This window comes from Amblyraja radiata, chromosome 3 (genome assembly GCF_010909765.2).
Source record: "Amblyraja radiata isolate CabotCenter1 chromosome 3, sAmbRad1.1.pri, whole genome shotgun sequence".
In the NCBI taxonomy this organism is placed as follows: Eukaryota; Metazoa; Chordata; class Chondrichthyes; order Rajiformes; family Rajidae; genus Amblyraja; species Amblyraja radiata.
Genome location: NC_045958.1, coordinates 120,793,482 through 120,807,958, shown reverse-complemented (window position 1 = coordinate 120,807,958; position 14,477 = coordinate 120,793,482). Strand labels below are relative to the sequence as shown.

The 14,477-nt window shown below is 51.2% G+C and overlaps 1 protein-coding gene across 1 annotated transcript; it reads right to left on the bottom strand.

The window, feature by feature from the left end:
• Positions 1–93: 93 nt before the first annotated feature.
• On the bottom strand, positions 94–13,736 carry LOC116971604 (ciliogenesis and planar polarity effector 1-like). Its single transcript, XM_033018839.1, has 9 exons — positions 13,713–13,736; positions 12,367–12,502; positions 9,675–9,794; positions 7,598–7,830; positions 7,330–7,436; positions 3,736–3,892; positions 3,277–3,380; positions 913–1,047; positions 94–136 (listed from the first exon to the last, which is right to left on the bottom strand). The coding sequence occupies exons 1-9, from the start codon at positions 13,734–13,736 to the stop codon at positions 94–96; spliced, it is 1,059 nt and encodes a 352-aa protein (XP_032874730.1).
• Between the last annotated feature and the right edge of the window lie 741 nt (positions 13,737–14,477).

Below are 14,477 nucleotides of genomic sequence, written 5' to 3'. Positions count from 1 at the left end.
GAGTCATAGCCAGAGTTATAGAGTCATAGTCATAGAGCCATAGCCATAGTGTCATAGAGTCATCTATACTATCTCCGGACATCTATACGCGCTTTAGTCCGGAAGTCGCGCTTGAGTCTGGAAGTCGCGCTTGAGTCTGGAAGTCGCGCTTGAGTCCGGAAGTCGTGCTTGAGTCCAGAGGTCCACAAGCCGTGAAGGGGAAGGGCAAGGGGCGAGTGGGGGGGGTCTGAGGGGAGGAGGGGGGAACCCGTGAGCCGCGCCTGCGTAGTTGGGGGCTATGCATGAGTGGTGGAATATTGGAATTGGTGGAGGTGGTATATTGCATTGGGGGACCAGGCCTCCCATGTGAGAATGGGACCCAACGGGTCCCACTTAGTCTAGTAGAGTCATAGCCCTAGAGTCATAGTGTCATAGCCATAGTCATAGAGTCTCAGTGTCATAGCCATAGTCATAGGCTCGTAAGAGTCATAGAGCCATAGCCATAGTCAGAGTCATAGAGCCATGGAGCCTAGGAGTCATAGGGTTATACAGTGGGAAAACAGGCCCTTCTGCCCAACTTGCCCGCGTCGACCAACATGTCCCATTTACACTAGTCCCAACTGCCTGCGCACCCCCCCCCCCCCCCCCCCACCTTAAACTCATGTCCTGTGGTTGTCAATTCCCCTACTCTGGGCATGAGACTCTGTGTGTCTCTCCCGTCTATTCCTCTATGATTTTCTACATTAGCCTTTTAGCCCATAACATTACGGCAGCAGGGTGGCACAACAGTGGAGCTGCTGCTTTACAGCGCTAGAGAGCTGAATTTGATCCTGGGTGATGGGTGATGTCTGTATTGAGTTTGTATGTCCTCCCTTTAATAGCGTGGGTTTTCTCCAGGGACTCCAGTTTCCTCCCACACTCCAAAGACCAAACTCCACGGAGCAGCCAGAGGTGGTGAGCGTCACCAGCTCGCCGAGACGGGACAGCATCAGCAAGGCTCCGCGTTGCAGCATGCACGCCAGGAAGAGGCCGTCTGGGGTCCAGCTCACCCCAGCCACCCAGTAGGACCTGCAGGTGGAGCCAGCACAGAGACATCAGCATCACTCATGGAGCCATAGAGTCATAGCCAGAGTTATAGAGTCATAGGCATAGAGCCATAGCCATAGTGGTGATTGCTAGCTGGCACGGACTCGGTGGGCCATAGGTCTGTTTCCACCTTGTATCTCTAAAGCCTAAAGATAGAGTAGATAGCCAGAACCTTTTCCCAGGGTGGAAATGTCAAAGACTAGAGAGCGCAGGTTTAAGGTGAAAGAGGCAAGGTTTAAAGGAGATGTTCAGGGCAAGTTTGTTTTACACAGAGGGAGGTGGGAGCTTGGAACATGCTGCCAGGGGTGGTAGTGAAGGCAGATATGATAGTGGTGTTTAAGAGGCTTTTATACAGGCACATGGATATGCAAGGAACGGAGGGATATGGATCACATGCAGACAGAGGAGATCAGTTTAATGGCAATTGTGTTAGGCACGGACATTGCGGGCCGAAGTGGCTGCTCCAGTGCTGTACAACTCTCTGACCATATTCCCCCTCCCACCTATTCCACATGTCAGCGGTCCACATCCTCCTGGCCTCCCCTCACATTACAGCGACACCCTGGCGGTGTTACAGCCACAGGCATGCTGTGGTGCTGGTGGTGTGGGGTGAGTTGGTGCTGAGGCTGATTCAGGAGCGCTGGGAGAGCAGTCTGCTCCATCCCTACCTCAGCACCTCCTCCATTGAGCCCAGTCTCAGTGCGCCCACACTGGGCAGGGCACAGGGTGAGGTGTGGCAGTGCCAGTGTGCCCACCCCTCACATACCTGGTACACTCTCACCCACACTGGGCAAGGACACACTGGCAGTGGTCCCACTCCTCACCTACTTGGTACACCACACTCTCCTGCACTGGGCAGGGCACAGGGTGAGGTGTGGGCAGTGCCAATGGTCCCATCCCTCACCTACCTGATGCACCAGGCTCACCCACATTGGGCAGGGTACATAGAATTACATAGATTACATAGAAACTAGGTGCAGGAGGAGGCCATTCGGCCCTTCGAGCCAGCACCGCCATTCATTGTGATCATGGCTGATCGTCCCCTATCAATAACCTGTGCCTGCCTTCTCCCCATATACCTTGACTCTACTATTCCCTAGAGCTCTATCTAACTCTCTCTTAAATCCATCCAGTGACTTGGCCTCCACTGCCCACTGTGGCAGGGAATTCCATAAATTCACAACTCTCTGGGTTAAAAAGTTTTTTCTCACCTCAGTCTTAAATGACCTCCCCTTTATTCTAAGACTGTGGCCCCCTGGTTCTGGACTCGCCCAACATTGGGAACATTTTTCCTGCCATTTATAATTTTATATGTCCAGTCCAGTCCATTTATAATTTTATATGTTTCTATAAGATTCCCTTCATCTTTCTAAACTAGTGAATACAAGCCTAGTCTTTTCAATCTTTCCTCATATGACAGTCCCGCCATCCCAGGGATCAATCTCATGAACCTACGCTGCACTGCTTCAATCACAAGGATGTCCTTCCTCAAATTAGGAGACCAAAACTGTACACAATACTCCAGATGTGGTCTCACCAGAGCACTTTTACAATTGCAGAAGAACCTCTTTACTCCTATACTGAAATCTTCTTGTTATGAAGGCCAACATTCCATTAGCTTTCTTCACTGCCTGCTGTACCTGTAAGCCAACTTTCAGTGACCGGTGTACAAGGACACCCAGGTCTCGCTGCGCCTCCCTCTTACCTAACCTAACCCCATTGAGATAATAATCTGCCCCCTTGTTTTTGCCGCCAAAGTGGATAACCTCACATTGATCTATATTATACTGCATCTGCCACACATCTGCCCACTCACTCAACCTGTCCAGGTCACCCTGCAACCTCCTAATATCCTCTTCACAGTTCCCACTGACACCCAGCTTTGTGTCATCCGCAAACTTGCTAGTGTTGCTCCTAATTCCTTCTTACAAATCATTAATATATATGGTAAACAGTTGCGGCTCCAACACCGAGCCTTGCAGCGCTCCACTCGCCACTGCCTGCCATTCTGAAAAGGACCCGTTCACTCCTACTCTTCTGTCTGCCAACCAATTTTCTATCCATGTCAATACCCTACCCCCAATACCATGCGCTCTAATTTTAGTCACCAGTCTCCCGTGCGGGACCTTATCAAAGGCTTTCCGAAAGTCTAGATACACTACATCCACTGGAGAGTTGTGGGCAGTGCCAGTGGTCCCATCCCTCACCTACCTGGCAGACGAGGCTAGCACAGGGCGGGCGGTGCTGCCACATCCCTGCAGACTGGTCGACACAGTCACACAACTCATTGGCTTCACAAACAGCACCTGGGTGGCCTGTGAACAGGAGAGACGACAGGCAGTGGGCAGCGGTAACCCCGACACCAGCTCCGGGGCTGTGTACTCAACACTCACTCACACAGGCGTGCAGACACGCACGCACACACACATACACTCGGACACACACACACACTCGTGTACACACACACACTCATACACACACACATACAGGCATGCAGACACGCATGCCACACTCATACACGCACAAACACCCACTCATACGCACACACACACTTATGCACTCACTCACACACAATCATACACACACACACACAACCATGCACACACTCAGACTCACAGACACATACATACAGAGTGCTGTTGAGCAGGAGCGTGGGCATGGAGAGGGTACCTTGGGGTTGATCTGATTGATAGCCAGGGCAAGGAGTGAGCCGTCGGTGGTGAACGCTGCCAGCAGTGCCCCTCGTGACTTCACCGGTTGGCAGGCGGGGACCAGCTCCCCCAGAAGCTGCGTCTGTGTCGCCCACTGCACCCGCAACGGGGCCGCCCTGGAAGGAAGGAGGCAGGCGTGACCCAGGGGCACACACACACACAATTGTGAACACGCACTTACACACGTAGAACGTGCAACAGGACAGCACAGGAACAGGTTGTTCGGCCCACATGTCTGTGCCAACATGATGCCAAGACCAACTCTTATCTGCCTGCACATATCAATATCTCTCCATTCCCTGCATATCCATGAGCCTATCCAAAAGTTTCTTAAACACCACTATCGTATCTGCTTCCACCACCATCCCTGGCACCATGTAGCAGGCTACCACCGCCTTCTGTGTAAAAAATGTACCCCACGCATCTCCTTTAAACTTTGCCCCTCTCACCTTAAATTTGTGCACTCTAGAACTTGATTTTCCCACCCTGGGAAAAAGGGTCTGACTGTCTACCCTATCTATGCCTCAGAATTTTATATACGTCTATCAGATCTCCCCTCAGCCTCCGGCGTACCAGAGAAAGCAATCTAATGGGGCTGTCCCACTGTAGGAGCTAATTCAAGAGTTCTCCCGAGTTTCCCGATTTGAACTCTGAGAATTACAGTAATAGCCGCTCGTAGGTACTCGGGGCTCTCGTGGACATTTTTCACCATTTTGAAAAATCTTCACGAGTCTTCCGGAGCTTACCGTGTTTCCCGAGTACCTGCCATTAGCGTTACGAGCCGCAAAGAGACGTCCCGAGCTCCGATGTACCCGCTATGTACATTCTACGTGCTTCCATGAGTTGATTTTTTTTTAAACTCGGGAGAGCTCTTGAGTTAGCTCGTACAATGGGACAGGCCCATTAGTCTGTCCAACCCCTTCTTGTAGTTAATACCCTCTAATCCAGACACCAGTCTGAAGAAGGGTCTCGACCAGAAATGTCACCTATTCCTTCTCTCCAGAGATGCTGCCTGTCCCGCTGAGTTACTCCAGCTTTTTGTGTCTATCTATCATTCTAGTAAACCTCCTCTGCACCCTCTCCAAAATCTCCATATCTATATTACTAAATCTCTGATCTTGACCGCTTTTGGCCAACTGTGCTGCGATTTCCGAGAGAAAGCCGCCACCTACGGCCGTCATTTTTGGCCACCTCGCTCCGAGCCCACCTCCGCCATATGAGTGCGGAGGATTTTTTCCGTCGATTAAAAATGAGTTGACAGCCTTCCTCAGCCTGCGACCCCAGCAATCTTAGTGTCATCTGCACACTTACTAAGCAACCCATCTACGTTTATATATAATCACAAACAGCAGAGGACCCAGTACAGATCCCTGCGGAACTCCACTGGTCACAGACCTCAAGCCTGAATATTATCCTTCCACCACAATCCTGTCTTCTATCAGTAAGCCAGTTCAGAATCCATATGACCAAGTCACTGTTAACCCCATGCATGTAACTCTTCTGGATCAGCCTGTCATGAGGGACTTTATCAAATGCCTCAATAACATGCCAAAATGTAACAAGCTCAGAGGGTGGTGGGTATACGGAACGAGCTGCCAGGATATTTAGTTTTTAATTTTAGGTTTAGAGATACAGAATGGAACAGGCCCCTCTGCAGTCCGTCTGCGTTTTTATTATTTTATATCTTATGTTTTTATGTAGTTTTTGTTATTTTTGTTGGGGTATGTGTGTGGGGGGTGGGGGTGGTGTGGGGGGGGGGGGGTGGGGGTAACTTTTAAATCTCTCCCTGCACGGGAGACCCGACCTTTTCTTGTCGGGTCTCCGTTGTCGTTGGGGCTGCAACGAGGAGCGGCCTCCAACAGGAAGACCGGGGGCTGTGGTGCCGACTACTCACCTCACCGTCGCGGAGCTGGCCGAGTCCAGAGCGGGTGGAGCTGTGGTGGACGCTGCTGCGACCCGACCCCCGGAGATTCGGAGGCTGCAACTGCGGGTCTGGCGGGCGGCACCGGGAGCCCTAGGGTCCCTGGAGGGAGACCGCTTTTCAGGGCTTCCGCAACAGCGACTTCTCCCGCCCGAGTTGCGGGGTTGAAGAGCTCCTGAGCGGGGCCTTACAGCACCGCCCCGCGCGGCTTGGAATGGCTGCGGGACTGCGAGCGCACGCCGGGGTCTCTAACAACAAGACCCGGTGCGCGACCTTGCATCACCCGGCGTGGCTTTAATGGCCACGGGACAATTCGCCATCGCCCGCCGGGGGCTTTGACTTTGACTCTGACATCGGGGGGGAGAGTGCAGTGGAGAGATAAGTTTTTTTGGCCTTCCATCACAGCAATGTGATGGATGTTTATGTAAATTATGTTGTGCCTTGGGTCTATTTGTTTGTAATGTATGGCTGCAGCAACGACATTTCGTTTGGACCTCAAGGGGTCCAAATGACAATAAATTGAATTGTATTGTTGTATTGTTGTTGTATTGTCTATGCTGACAATCCATCACATGTACACTCGTTCGATCCCACACCCTTTTACAGAAGCCAATTAACCTATACAACTGCATGTCTTTTCAATGTGAGAGCAAATTGGAGTACCCGGAGAAAACCCACGGGGAGAATGTGCAAACTCCGTGTAGACAGCACCCGTGGTCAGGATGGAACCCGGTTCTCTAGCGCTTACGGCAGCAACTCTACCGTGGCGCCAGCGTGCCACCCTATAAGTATAAGCATAAGTATCTTATGGTGTGAATGAAATTTCGTGCCTGCAGTCATACATAGAATAAAATAACAAAAACACACAATAAACACAAATTTAACATCTACCACAGTGTGTCCGTCCACCAGGCACCTCCTCACTGTGATGGAAGGCAAAAGTCCTTGTCTCTTCCCTCCACGTTCTCCCTCTGCGTTGAGGCGATCCAGGCTTCCGATGTTGTGACCCCGCCGGGTGATGGTAAGTAAGTCCCGCGGCTGAATCCGAGCTCCGCGAGCGGGCCGGTTCAAACTCCGCGACCCGGGGCGGTCGAAGCTGCCGAAGCTGCCGCCCTCCAGCCCAGCGGACGAAGCTGTTGTTGCGGGAGCTCCGGAAAAACAGGTCACCAACCTGTGACCTGCGGGCTCCTGACGATGTCGTCCACTGGGCCTGCGGCCAAGCCTCCGAGGCTCCGAATGTTATTGTACCTATTGTTCACCACTAGAGGCACTAGTGGAGGCGGGTACAATAATAGTTAAACAATATTTGGACAGGTACATGGATAGGAAGGGTTTAGAACAACACGGGCAAAATTAGGCACACTGGACTGGTTCGGTTAGGCAACCAGCTCAGCAAGAATGGGTTGGGCCGAAGGGCCGGGTTATATAGTTCACTCACCCACACCATCATGGATGTATCAGCAAGCAGACATCCTGACATGTCACAGTATATGGTCACTGGTACACACACACACATGTTCACCAACACACATACACTACAGTGGGCAAAGGGCCAGTGAACAGCATATTAGTAATACATTTACACACTCGTGTTCACCAACACAAGTTCACTACAGCGAGCAAACACCGTACCTGATGCAGCGTTCCACCTGTTCAAACCAATGCAGCCTCACAGTGGTCAGCACCAGAGCTTCCCCAGAGATGAAGGCAAAACAGGCCAGGCAGCAGTCGCCCAGCACCTGCACACAAATATATCAGTTTATGTGATAGCAGCACAATTAGTTCACTCGGCCCATTAAGTCTACTCCGCCATTCAATTATGGCAAGTTCATCTTTCCCTCTCAACCCCATTCTCCTGCCTTCTCCCCATAACCCATAAGAGCAGTGATCCAGGACTCACCTCATCGGCGACAAAGACGGCATGGACAGCACTCTCCATGTCTTCACCCTGGGGAAGACTGGCCTGGCCATCAGGCAGCACCTCTGCCCACCGTCCACCCAGCCGGGCTCCGGGGACCGACGGCAGATCCTGCTCCTCCAGGCTCTCCCAAAGGAACGCCGCTCCCACCTGAGCGAGCAGGAGAACCCGCTTTCCATCGTTGGACACAAACAAGGACAGCTTCACAGTGGAGTCTGGCAGAGAGGGAGAGGAGGGGTCAGAGAGGCGTGGAGTCACACAGCATGGAAACAGCCCTTCAGCCCAGCTCATCCATGCTGGTCAATATGTCCCATCCCATCTTTAGGAAGGAGATGAGGAGGAATTTCTTCAGTCGGAGGGTGGTGAATCTGTGGAATTCATTGCCGCAGCCGTCCATAGGGGCCGTCAATGGATAATTATAAGGCAGAGATTGACTGATTCTTGCTTAGTACGGGTGTCGGGGTTTATGGGAAGAAGGATGGAGAATATGATTCGGAGAGATAGATCAGCCACGATTGAACGGCAGAGTAGAGTTGATGGGCCGAATGACACAATTCTGCTCCAATCACTTATGAACATGAACTCATCTAAGCAATATGCCTGTGCCTGTCCTATATCCCACTCACCCTTTCCCATGTGTGTCCAAGTGTCTGTTAAATATTAGTATTGTACATATAACATAGAACAGGTACAGGTCCTCAGCCTACAATATCTGTGCTGAACATGTTGCAGTGATTCCCTCTGCCTCAACTACCTCCTGTAGCAGCTCGTTCCATACACCCACCAGCCTCTGTATGAAAACGTTATCCCTCAGGTTCCTATTAAACCTTTCCCTCTCATCTTAAACCTATGTCCTCTGGTTATTGATTCCCCGACTGGGTGAAAGACTCTGTGCATTCACCCAATCTATTCCCCTCATGATTTTATACACCTCTATAAGATCACCTCCTGTGCTGCAAAGAATAAGGTTCTAGCCTGCTCAACCTCTCCCTGTTAAATTCTGTTGTTAAAGATAAGACTCAACATTAAATTCTTTAATGTTGAGTCTTATCTTTATTTGTGTGCTGCATGGCAAGTCAAATTCCACTACACCAATTGGTGTATGTGAAAATAAATGTCCTTTGTCCTTTGTCCTCCCTGTAGCTCAGGCCCTTGAGTTCTGGCAACATTCTCACAAATCTTCTCTGCACTCTTCAATTTAACAACAGGAAAGATATTGTCAAGCTTGCAAGGGTTCAGAGAAGATTTACGAGGATGTTGCCAGGACTAGAGGGTGTGAGCTATAGGGAGAGGTTGATTAGGCTGGGTCTCTATTCCTTGGAGCGCAGGAGGATGAGGGGTGATCGTATAGTGGTGTACAAAATCATGAGAGGAATAGATCGGGTGGATGCATAGACCCTCTTGCCCAGAGTAGGGGAATCGAGGACCAGAGGATATATGTTCAAGGTGAAGGGGAAAAGATTTAATAGGAATCTGAGGGATAACCTTTTGACACAAAGGGTGGTAGGTGTATGGGACAAGCTGCCAGAGGAGGTAGTTGAAGCTGAGACTTTTTAGAAACATTTTAGAAACAGTTAGACAGGTACATGGATAGCACACGTTTGGAGTGATATGGACCAAGAGCAGGCAGGTGGGACTAGTGTAGGGATTGGAGGGATCTGGACCAAGAGTAGGCAGGTGGGACTAGTGTAGCTGGGACATGTTGGTCGGTGAGGGCAAGTTGGGCCGAAGGGCCTGTATCAGTCAATGACTCTATGACATCCATCCTCTAGCAGGGTGACTAAAACTGAACACAATACTCCAAAAGTGGCCTCACCAACTTCTTGTACAACTGTAACATAACATCCCAACTTTTGTACTCAAAACCCTGACTGAAGACCAACGTGCCATCCCTGCCCCCCAACATCTCCCCCACCCCTACCCCTGCCCCCCTGCCCCATCCTGACCCTCAATCTCTGCCTATCCCCATCCTGTCACCCCCCACCTCCACCCCACACATCACCCGGCAATGTTTCGGGGTCTTTGTCCCACCCAGGCGAAGCCCCCGCTATGGACTTACTCTGGGCAGCCGCTGCCAAGGCGCTCACTCCTTCCACTGCCCCCACCGTCTTCAAACAGTCGGCATCCTTCCTCCATAGGAAGAGTTCCCCTGTGGTGAGCACTCCAGCCAGCCACGAACCTGCACCGTGCAGGGACAGAGAGAGTTGAGTTTAGTTTAGAGACAAAGAGACAAACATGCCCCGACCTCCACCATTCTTAGGCCCAGTCTGGTGTAGATTTAGTTAAGAGACACAGCACGGAAACAGGCCCTTCAGCCCACCGAGCCTCTCACACTAACACTCTCCTACACAAACTGGGAACAATTCTATACTTATATCAAGCCAATTAACCAACAAATTGAGAATAGAATAGAATGCCTTTTATTAGAATGCCCTGTAGTCCTGACATTACAAAAGAAAACCAAGACACACACTTAACACAATTTACACAAGCATCCATCACAGTGAATCTCCCCAACACCTCCTCACTGTGATGGAAGGCAAAAGTCTTATCTCTTCTCCCGCGGTCCAGCAGTCCAACTGTAGCGTCGAGGTGACAGGGGCTCACGATGTTAAAGCCCCCGGCGGGCGATGGTAAGTCCCGTGGCCATTTAAGCCGCGCCCGGCAATGTTAGACCCAGCTCTGAGTCATTTAAACCCTGTGATTCCGGCTGGGAGAAGTTCCTGTTGCGGGAGCTCCGAAAAGCGGTCTCCCACCAGGGACCTGCGAGCTCCTGATGTTCATGTCCACCGGGCCTGCGGCCGGAGCCTCCGAAGCTCTGAAGTTGGGTTACAGCTGCGCGCCACCACAGCTCTCCCCGCTCCGAAGCCGGCCAGCTCCGCGATGGCGAGTCCGCAGGCTCCGCGACTGGACCCCTCAGGTTGGTTCCGGTTGGAGGCCGCTGCCGGCTCCACGATGTTAGGCCTAACGACAACGGAGACCCGGCAGGGAAAAAGTCGGGTCCCCGTACAGGGAAGAGATTAAACGGATTCCCCCACCCCCCAACATATACACAGCTAAAAAAATAATAAAAATTAAAACAAAAACATACATCTAACGGGACAAAAATTAAAAAAAGACAGACGGACTGCAGTCGAGCCGCTGCCGTAAGGCGCTGCCACTCTCCAGCCTCCAGAAATCTGTATGTCTTTGGAGTGTGGGAGAAAACCAGAGCTTCCCGAAGAAAACCCACACAGGTCATGGGGAACGTACAAACTCCGAACAGACAGCACCCTTAGTCATGATCAAACCCGGGTCTCTGGCACCGTAAGGCAGCAGGTTTACCGCTGCGCCACTCAAGAGAGGGAGCGACTGTGAGAGAGCAGGGTCACTGGGCAGATCCATGTGTGCACACACACAGTTCTGTGCTCACTCCTGTATCTGTACAGCCAGGCTGTGCACGGGATCACCAACACGTTCCACACAGACGCCACCAGCATTGGTGCTACAGTGGGCAGTGAAGGAGACCCAAGGAACTGCAGATGCTACAATCTGGAGCTCAGCACAAAGTCCTGGTGGAACTCAGCGGGCCAGGCAGCATCTGTGGAGAGAAGGATTGGGTGACGATTCGGGTTGAGACCCTTCTTCAGCCCTGAGATCAGAGTCTCGACCCGAAACGTCACCCATTCCTTCTCTCCAGAGATGCTGCCTGTCCCGCTGAGTTACTCCAGCTTTTTGTGTCTATCTTTTTTTTAAACCAGCATCTGCAGTTTCTTCTAGCATTAACACAAGAGACTTTGAAAGATACAGCACAAAAACAGGCCCTGCTCCCCACTGAGTCCACACCAACCGTCGATCACCCATTCATACTTGTTCTATGTTATCCCACTTTCTCATCCACTCCCTACACATTAGGGGCATTTTACAGAGGGGCAATTAACCTGCACGTGTTTGGGATGTGGGAGGAAAACGGAGCACCCGGAGGAAACACCCACGCCGTCACTATTGCAGTCATTGCCCTGAAAAGCACTGGAGAAAAGTGTGGGAGTGCAGGTTCCAACTACCCTGTCCTGCTGCTACAGGAGGTGGCTGGAAAAGCACATGAGCAGTGTGGGAGCAGAGCAGGACCAGCGCAGGATGTGACAGGAGTAGTGCAGGAGGTGAAAGGAGCAGTGCAGGTGACAGCAGCAGTGCAGGGCCGCAGGAGTAGTGAACGACTATCACTGAGCAGCTTCCACTCCTGGATGGTCAACATGGAGACAAGACGATCGTAACTCCATCATTCTTGGGACCAATCTGGTGTAGGTTTAGTTTAGAGAAACTGCGGAAACAGGCCCTTCAGCCCACCGAGCCCGCGTCCACCAGCGATCCAAGCACATTAACACTTATCCTACACGCACTAGTGACAATTTACATTTACCAAGCCAATTAACCTACAAACCTGTACGTCTTTGGAGTGTGGGAGGAAACGGGGGATCCTGGAGAAAACCCATGTGGTCGTGGGGAGAACTTACAAACTCCATACAGACAGCACCCGTAGTCAGGATGGAACCTGGGTCTCCGGCGCTGTAAGGCACCATGTCCACCGCTGCGCCACCATTAAGGGTTAATTCTTGTCACGTGTGGTGAGGTACAGTGGAAAGTTAGGGTCTGCATGGTGCTGTCCATACAGACCAGATGCTCCCTACAGACACAGTGAGGTGCAGGGCAGGTCAGTAGATGGAGGGAGGGGTGGGGGAGGGGGGGGGGGGGGGGGTGAGTGAAGGGAGTACCGTTGGCAGAGGTGGTCACACTGAGCACGTTCTTCAGCAGGGGCTGCAGCTTGCCGATCTTCCGCTGGGTCCGGCCCGTCGACAGGCTGAGCACACACAGCCGCTGCACGTCCGATAGCAGAATTGCCTCCTTCTCCTGTAGCGGGACAGGTACATGCAGTGGTGTACAACACACACAGGTACACAAATACAGGCAGCAGTGTACAACACACAGGTATCAAATACAGGCAGCAGTGTACAACACACACACACACACACACACAGGTACACAAATACAGGCAGCAGTGTACAGCACACACAGGTACATGCAGTGGTGTACAACACACACAGGTACCAAAATACAGGCAGCAGTGTACAACACACACACACACTGGTACACAAATACAGGCAGCAGTGTACAACACACACACACACACACACAGATACACAAATACAGGCAGCAGTGTACAGTACACACAGGTACATGCAGTGGTGTACAACACACACTGGTACACAAATACAGGCAGCAGTCTACAACACACACAGGTACATGCAGTGGTGTACAACACACACAGGCACACAAATACAGGCAGCAGTGTACAACACACACACACATAAGTGCATGCAGTGGTAGACAACACACACAGGTACACAAATTCATGCAGTGGTGTACAACACACACACACACACACACACACACAAGTACATACAGTGGTGTACAACACACACAGGTACACAAATACAGGCAGCAGTACACAAACAGGTACACAAATACAGGCAGCAGTACACAAACAGGTACACAAATACAGGCAGCAGTGTACAACACACACACACACACACACACACAGGTACATAAATACAGGCAGCAGGTCACAACACACACACAAACAGGTACATAAATACAGGCAGCAGTGTACAACACACACACACACACACAGGTACGTGCAGTGGTGTACAACACACACAGGTGCACAAATACAGGCATCAGTGTACAAGGCACACAGGTACACAAATACAGACAGTAGTGCACAACACACACACACGTACATGCAGTGGTGGACAACACACAAAGGTCCACAGTCCACATATACAGGCAGCACTGTACAACACTGTGAGACCAGGACATCCGAGATGTCCTCATTCTTTAGGGAATGGGAACCTCTTCCAACATAAATGAGGCTCTCACTCGTGTCTCCTCGGTACCCCGCAGTTCCGCCTTGCTCTCCCTCCCCCTAATCACAACAGAGACAGAGTCCCCCTTAGCTCTTATCTTCCACCCCATCAGCCGTCCCATACAACACATAATCTTCCAACATTTTTGCCACCTCCAACGGGATCCCACCTCTAGTCACATCGTCCCATCTCACCCCTTTCTGCCACCCACAGACCATCCCCTCCACAACTCCCTGGTTAACTCAACCCTTCCCACCCAAACCACCCCCGCCCCAAGTACCTTCCCCAGCAACCGCAGAAGATGCAACACCTGTCCCTATACCTCCTCCCTCGACTGTCCAGGAACCCCAACAGTCCTTTCAGGTTAGGCAGAGGTTCACTTACACCTCCTTCAACCCCATCTACTGTATCTGTTGTTCAAGATGTGGACTCCTATACATCGGCGAGACCAAACGCAGACTGGGCGATCGTTTCGCTGAACACCTTCGCCTAGACCTATCTGATCTCCCGGTGGCTAAACACTTTAATTCCCTTTTCCATTCCCAACCTGACCTTTCTCTCCTAGATCTCCATTGTCAGAGTGAGGTTAAACATAAATTGGAGGAACAGCATCTCATATTTCGCTTGGGCAGCTTACAGCCCAGTGGTATGAATATTGATTTCTCTAAATTCAAGTAACCCCTGCATTCCCTCTCTCTCCATCCCTCCCCCACTCAAGTCACTTCGTTCTCCAAGAGCATTTCATTCTCACCTAGCAAACAGCTATCAGTGGCTTGTTTCCCTTATCATTGTAACTTTTTTGCATATAACCATATAACAATTACAGCACGGAAACAGGCCATCTCGGCCCTTCTAGTCCGTGCCGAACACTTACTCTCATCTAGTCCCATCTAGTCCCATCTACCTGCACTCAGACCATAACCCTCCATTCCTTTCCCATCCATATACCTATCCAATTT

Coding starts and splice junctions, on each gene's coding strand:
- LOC116971604 (XM_033018839.1), bottom strand. CDS start 13,736: ATGGTCTGTGGGTGGCAGAAAGGG. Junction 12,503..13,712: donor TCTGTGGGTGGCAGAAAGGG/GTGAGATGGGAC, acceptor GTCCCGCTACAG/GAGAAGGAGGCAATTCTGCT. Junction 9,795..12,366: donor TGTGACCACCTCTGCCAACG/GTACTCCCTTCA, acceptor TGCACGGTGCAG/GTTCGTGGCTGGCTGGAGTG.